Genomic DNA, 7,442 nt, shown 5'->3' on the forward strand with positions numbered 1-7,442 from the left:
TTCTACTCTTAGAAGAAGCCAGTCGGTTTTTTAGATCACTCTTGATTCTTCAGAGATATTCCTATAGATGTTATTATGTTCTGAAGTGGTCGCCTGTGCGCCTCCGCAGCTTTCCCGCGAATTGAATGAACAGAGGAACGACAAATCTCCCGCAAAACTGACGTCACACCCACTGGTTGGTCGGACGTTCAACACCTCGTCATAACCACTGCGTCACTTCCTGTCTCTTCTTCCTTTTTCCCCCCCCAAGTATAGAGAAATATCCAGCTGCATCCTACACGCGCACCACCCGGACGCATGGAGACCGTGGCTGTGTTCGGAATGGCATACTAGCATACTCAATGAGTATATACTGCATACTAGTACTACCTACTAAATTCATAATAAGTATGTGAAAACCAGCCGACCATTTACAATGAATGTATGCATACTGCCTCCCAGAATGCATTTCGCCGGGAGCGGCGAATTTAAACCTCCATTTTAAACCTCCATTAGCTAAAAGATGTAATTTTGTCTTTACAAGTGTTAACATGTCATTTTATGTTAATACTTAAGTTTTAATATGTTTTCAGGCGAGAAAGTAACCACATATATTCCCAAAATGTGTCCAGTTTACCAAAATAACCCGTTTATATATCTGATCTGATTATTTTTTGCGTCTTCTGTTCGCTAGCTGCGTTCGTAAATTCGCCCTGGAAATATGATCAGCACTCATGGAATGCCTCTTGTCCAATCAAATTACCTGGTCCCTTTATGACGTTGCACCCAGTGTGCGCTCCGGAGCTCTCAGAGCGATTTTACCAACCCTACGTTGCTTACCTTCACTCACTTGACAGAAATATCGTAACATAATTACAACACGTTGTAACATGATTTGGGGGGCCAACATCTTAAGTATATCTCAAGTAACTAGCTTACTATATTGTTGTCTTAACAGTTGGTAAAATAACATGATTAAAATAAATATATAATATGAGCAATAACATATCGTGGGCTGCAGCAAGCACAATAACAACCCAACTTGTCCGTCTGAAGCGACAATACTGGGATCATTCGTGATTGGGCTACAAGCAGTCAAATACTAGGTGAACATGTGTGTAAGACACAAATAAACGTGGATTTCATGCATTTCAAGTGGCATATTTGTAATCATGACGACTAGCCTGGGCCCTATTCCACAAAGCTCGATAAAGTTCTAAGCCTCGATAAAGTTCTAAGCCTCGAAAATGTTAGCTTGCGTTCGGTGCCATCAATGTGGCTCAAATAATTCGCTGCTTGGTTGAGCTCCTTCTGAGTCCGATATAATTAGCCTGGTCCCGACCAGGCTAAAACACAGACTATAGTCATCCGTGCGTCAAAAAAGGCTCACAGGCGGAAACTAAACCCTGAACGAAGGTTCCTCATGTGTCTTTTAGGAAATATTAGTTCCCACTTCACATGAGATAGATAGATTAGATAGTTTGATAAGATAGTTTGACTGTGTGATAGATAGATAATTTGATATTTTGAAAGTGTGATCGATCGATAGATAGTTTGATTGTGTGATAGATAACTTGATATTTTGAAAGTGTGATAGATAAAGAAAAGAGTGTAAAAAAAAAAAAAAGTAATTGTCTCAACTTGCATTACCGTTATCACAGCGGTCTGGCTGGTGTAATGGTTAAGGCTGCGGACTCGAGTTGCAAAGGTTGCGAGTTCGAGACTTGACTAAGTCATTCATTTTTTTTTTTTTTACATTTAACCGAAGATTTCATGCAAAGGTTTCAAACACCATTGTAATCGTGTCAGTTCTTGTAAATTAGCCTGCACCATAATTTTATAGCCTACATACTTTTTTAGATGAGATTTTAGATTAGATTCAGACAACGAAATGCAGTAAAAAGTGCACCTGAAGAGGGATTTGAACCACCGATATAAAATGACGAATAAATCCTATGGCAGCGGTCGATACCACTAGGCCATTGTGGCGATATGACGGTTTCTAGCCTGCTGCTGATATCACCACAGTAGTAAATATTCATTTATTAAAATATGAACATATAACAATAACTGGGGCTAGTATGACCTACGCATTTAATCGGTCAGCAATTTCTTGCCAAACCATTTCCCTCGCCTTGTTAATTGCGGCAGTATTGCACTATTTTACATCTTATTTTTCCGTCTTCATAAAAAATCAATAATTCGGAATGCTGCGCAAATGTAGTACCCCTGCAGAGTGGAGTATCTTCATTTCGACAGATCGACTCTTCTGGGCTGCGTATGTCTGCTTGCACGCGCCCATATCGAAGATTTGTAAGCCTGTCTTCTGTGAACACTGATGACACAAGGCTGATCCTCATTCGAGGAATCACCTGAGGCTTGAATACCAATCTCGAGGTCCCTGAGCGCCGCATTTAATTATAGCGCCGCTATATTAAGCCACCGTTAGTGGAATATGGCCCTGGTCTAAGAATGCATTTCACCATGTTAATGTAGTGAAAATACCACCGCTCATCCGTGATCAGACTTAGCTGGGGTGCTGCAGCTGAAGAGTATCAAATAGAGTGCAAGAACGATGTTTATTGCAAGCTTTCGGTCTCCAGGGGGTCATTCCACTAAAGGTGGATCAGTTTAGCTGCGATATAAATAAATGCGGCGCTCAGGAGACTCGAGATTGTAATTCAAGCCTCAGGTGATTCCTCGAACGAGGATCAGCCTTGTGTCATCAGTGTTCACAGAAGACAGGCTTACAAATCTTCGATATGGGCGCGTGCACGCAGACATAAAAAGCCCTGAAGTGTCGATCTGTCGAAATGAAGATACTCCACTCTGCAGGGGTACTACATTTGCGCAGCATTCCGAATTATTGATTTTTATGAAGACGGAAAAATAAGATGTAAAATAGTGCAATACTGCCGCAATTAACAAGGCGAGGGAAATGGTTTGGCAAGAAATTGCTGACCGATTAAATGCGTAGGTCATACTAGCCCCAGTTATTGTTATATGTTCATATTTTAATAAATGAATATTACTACTGTGGTGATATCCGCAGCAGGCTACAAACCGTCATATCGCCACAATGGCCTAGTGGTATCGACCGCTGCCATAGGATTTATTCGTCATTTTATATCAGTGGTTCGAATCCCTCTTTAGACGCACTTTTTACTGCATTTCGTTGTCTGAATCTAATCTAAAATCTCATCTAAAAAAGTATTGTAGGCTATAAAATTATGGTGCAGGCTAATTTACAAGAACTGACACGATTACAATGGTGTTTGAAACCTTTGCATGAAATCTTCGGTTAAATGTAAAAAAAAAAAAAAAGAATGACTGAGTCAAGTCTCGAACTCGCAACCTTTGGAACTCGAGTCCGCAGCCTTAACCACTACGCCAGCCAGACCGCAGTGATGACGGCAATGCAAGTTGAGACAATTACTTTTTTTTTTACACTCTTTTCTTTATCGATCTATCTATCACACTTTCAAAATATCAAGTTATCTATCTATCACACAGTCAAACTATCTAATCAAACTATCTAATCTATCTATCTCATGTGAAGTGGGAACTAATATTTCCTAAAAGACACATGAGGAACTTTCGTTCAGGGTTTAGTTTCCGCCTGTGAGCCTTTTTTGACGCACGGATGACTATAGCCTGTGTTTTAGCCTGGTCGGGACCAGGCTAATTATATCTGACTCAGAAGGAGCTCAACCAAGCAGCGAATTATTTGATCCACATTGATGGCACCGAACGCAAGCTAACATTTTCGAGGCTTAGAACTTTATCGAGGCTTAGAACTTTATCGAGCTTTGTGGAATAGGGCCCAGGCTATGGACAATGTAAACAAAAGCTGTATGACGGGTTTGTATGACGCAGTTTGACGAGGCTGAAAGCGCACAGGGTTGCCAGATGGGATTGACAATTTACAGCCTAAACTTTCTATAACCTCAAAATCAAGTAGCCCATTCGGCGGTAACCCGCCCCATCTAAGAGCTATAATTCATAAACCCTTCCTTCAATTTGCATGTGAATACCCTTAACCTAAAGCTGAGAGTCTGCACTTTAAGCCCAGTAAATTCTGTTGGAAATCTCATATAAGATACGTTAGATCCAAAGTATCAAGGAGTATTGCAGTATTGTGCAGGGCAAAACATATTCTGGAACAGAGGATGTTGTATACTCTATATTGTTGTCTTGTCTTACCCTATTTGAGTTACTGTGTGGATATATGGGGAAATGCATATAAAAGCACTTTAAACCCATTGATTACACTACAGAAAAAAGCTATGAGGATTGTACATAAGGTCGGATATCGTGATCACACAAATAACTTGTTCCTAATGTCAAATGCCTTAAAGCTCATGGACTTATTCAAATTTAAAATGGCACAGTTAATGTATAAAGCAAAGACTCAAGAACTCCCAGGTAACATTAACAAATGATTTATTCAATGGATGAATCTATCACACACACACCTGGCACTCTGAATTGTTTCAGCAGCTATATATAGTTTTTTGATTTGTTGATGTTGTCCAATGTCCAACACTTAGCCCTATTAGCAACAGCTCTTGACAACAAGCCTTGTGCGCTCGCAAATGCGTCCCCCTTGCTCCAACACTGACTGCTATGATTCCTGCTGGCCCCCACCAAACCAAAGGTGGAGAAGACTAACTTCAGTGAGATATCTAGCTGGCTAGCTAGAAAACCAACTGTGTGGGATGTACAAATTATTTACATTTTGAGGAGTGCATGTCAACACTTTTCATTGTTTTAATTCAGTCTTGTGTGTCCATCAATTAGTATTGCAGTGCATTTCTGTAACATGAATTATCCAATAGATTGTTTCGATCTCAAATCATTTCAAGGATTTTTTAATAAATAATGTTAACTCGTTCATACAAACAAGAGACACGTACACTGATTTTTTTTTTCACCATTTAATTACAATAAAACTGTTTCATGTAATGATTATGTAAATATTGTAATTCCAACCTAAGGGGTGTAGCATATTACATGTGTAATGATTGTGTATTATACTTCCAAACTATTACAAACTGTGGGTGGGTGGGTTGCCTAAGGGGTATAGGATTGGATGTGTAATATGTGTGGATTGGGTGGATATTTTTAGTGGTTGTTAATAGATAATTGTGAAATGTATTATTTTAATTATGTTAAAGCCTAGTTGTGGTTCTTGTGTGTTAGAAACATGTTCTTTGTTGCTTTATTGAGTATATGTGGAACTGAGGGGTATAAGATAGTGTAAATATTATCATTCCAAACTAATAATGGAATGTGTGAATAATAATAATAATAATACATTTTTATTTGTATAGGGCTTTTCCTGCAAACGTTGCAGCTCAAAGTGCTCCAATGAGTGGGGTAGTGGTGGGGCTAGGCTAAGGGGTGTAGGATAGTTACATGTGTAATAATAGTGTATTACAGTATACTTCAAGTAATTGTGGGTGGGTGAATCAGTGGTGTGGGGCATTGGATAGTTAAAACTTGAATGATGGTATATGTACTCAAACTTCATTGTCCAGAATGCATTGCTACCAACCTTCCACCCCAACATGGCGGCGCCCTGACAGTCCGTGTGTTTGTTGTGTTTGTCACCTTCGGATCTTCTCTTATCACAATTACCGATTACTGTCAGAGATGCATCCAGGGTTAGAGTTAGGGGTTGACGTCGTTTAACTGGGGGTCTGACCGGTGATACCGGCTGCATACCGGGTTGGTCCGAACGCAGCTCAACACACCGGAACGCTGTCTCCGGTCACCGACTAACGGTGAAATGCCCTTTTCTCTCATTAAAACTCCAGGTTATGCGACACCGTGGATCAGGCGTCTGCTGGACGTCAGGGTGTGCAGGGTTAGGAGGGATCAGGGTGACTCGGGAGTCACGGTGCTCAGACCGGGCAGCAGCAGGACGCTCAGCTCGCGGAGTGACAAGGTGAGACGACGGCTGCGTTCGTAAATTCGCTCTGGAATCTGGGGGGGGGGGCATGGACTGTACTTGTACATCAACTGCCTCACGCTACAGAAACAGGAGATAGGCTGCTGCCCCCTAAGGGCCGTTAGGCTCGAGAACAAGGCTACTTATGTGGTCTTGACTACATGTCCACTTTCTCACCTGGTTCTTGCTCTCTCTCTCTGGTGTGCCGACACCATCCTGCTCTCTCATTCTCTCCCTCTCTATCCTCCTCTCTCCCTCTTTTGCTGTCAACCAAAAGGCAAATATAACAACCAGAGTATTTATAATTTAATAAGAGGTATACATTGAATTCATATCAAATCATAACATCATTCTAATTGAATATTGGGTTGCTGTGGGCAATAGAGTCAGATACTGTCTTTACTTACTCTCTCACCTGTAAGATAATCGTATGTCCAACTACAAAAAACAGACATTTCCAATGAGTGAGGGTTTGTTCCAATGCTTCAATCCACTGTCCACGTACTGTAAATATGCCATTATGGTATTACCATAAAGCCCAATTCTAGCAGAATAAGAAAGATTGTATATCTACTTTAAGTAAAATAATAAAGTGCATCCAGTTAGCTCTTTAGCTGGCATGTGTGCAGCAGACTAGCTCATCTAATCACCTCTGAGCTAGCTAGCTTGCTAGTTCTTTGACACTATTATTCACACCATGAAACTATAATCAGACACTTTCTAATCACAATAATAACGACTAATTTGAACCAACTTTCTCTGTCAGAACACAGTCATTATATTTGCTAACGTTTCAACTTGCTTACTTTCTTCTGCAGAGCTTTCACCCTGCAAAAACTCTCGCGTCGCACACGCACACAAAACAAAAACAAAACCATTCTCCAGCGCGGCACGAAGCTGTGTGTGGAGGTAGGTCTGGCCCGCCCACCCCAAGGCAATTGTAGGGGAAATACTGAGAGCATTCTGAACGACTGGTTATGCGATAACAAACATGTCAGAAAGTTCGAAGTAAGTGCTTCGTAACACAGACGGGGTGAATTTTATGAATAAAAGTGTGAAAGTTCTGTCACAAAACGCCGTTACGTATCCTCGCGCATTTTTTAGTGGGTATACGCAAATCCTTGGCCTTTCCTCGTGGGTATACGGCGTAGTCCTGCGTATCACGTAGACTACACCACTGCACACACCTGTAGTGACGTGTTGCTTCACACCTGTCTGATGCTGGGTCACCTGTCTGAGGCGTGGTCTTGTGTTGCTGCAGGAGAGCATCGACATGTCCCGGTTCCCTGTGGACCGGATCAGGAACTTCTGCATCATCGCTCACATCGACCACGGGAAGAGCACGCTGGCAGACAGGCTGCTGGAGGTCACAGGTAACCATGACCCCAACACCATGAGCCTGACCTTGACCCCAACACCATGAGCCTGACCTTGACCCCAACACCATGACCCTGACCTTAACCCCAACACTGATCTCTTTCTAGCCAGCTACTCTGATACTAGAATAGAA

At 41.6% G+C, this 7,442-nt stretch overlaps 1 protein-coding gene across 1 annotated transcript in view; it reads left to right on the forward strand.

Annotated features, from left to right (window-relative positions):
• The first annotated feature begins 5,587 nt into the window (after nucleotides 1–5,587).
• guf1 (GTP binding elongation factor GUF1) overlaps nucleotides 5,588–7,442 on the forward strand; it is a 21,935-nt gene continuing 20,080 nt past the window's right edge. Inside the window, exons 1-2 of the mRNA XM_080541139.1 lie at nucleotides 5,588–5,929; nucleotides 7,194–7,305. Of these exons, the coding sequence (XP_080397265.1) occupies nucleotides 5,771–5,929; nucleotides 7,194–7,305 (271 nt within the window). The 5' untranslated portion in view covers nucleotides 5,588–5,770. The remainder of the gene's footprint in view (nucleotides 5,930–7,193; nucleotides 7,306–7,442) is intronic.

This window comes from Nansenia antarctica (genome assembly GCF_963989245.1).
Source record: "Nansenia antarctica genome assembly, chromosome: 1".
Classification (NCBI taxonomy): domain Eukaryota; kingdom Metazoa; phylum Chordata; class Actinopteri; order Argentiniformes; family Microstomatidae; genus Nansenia; species Nansenia antarctica.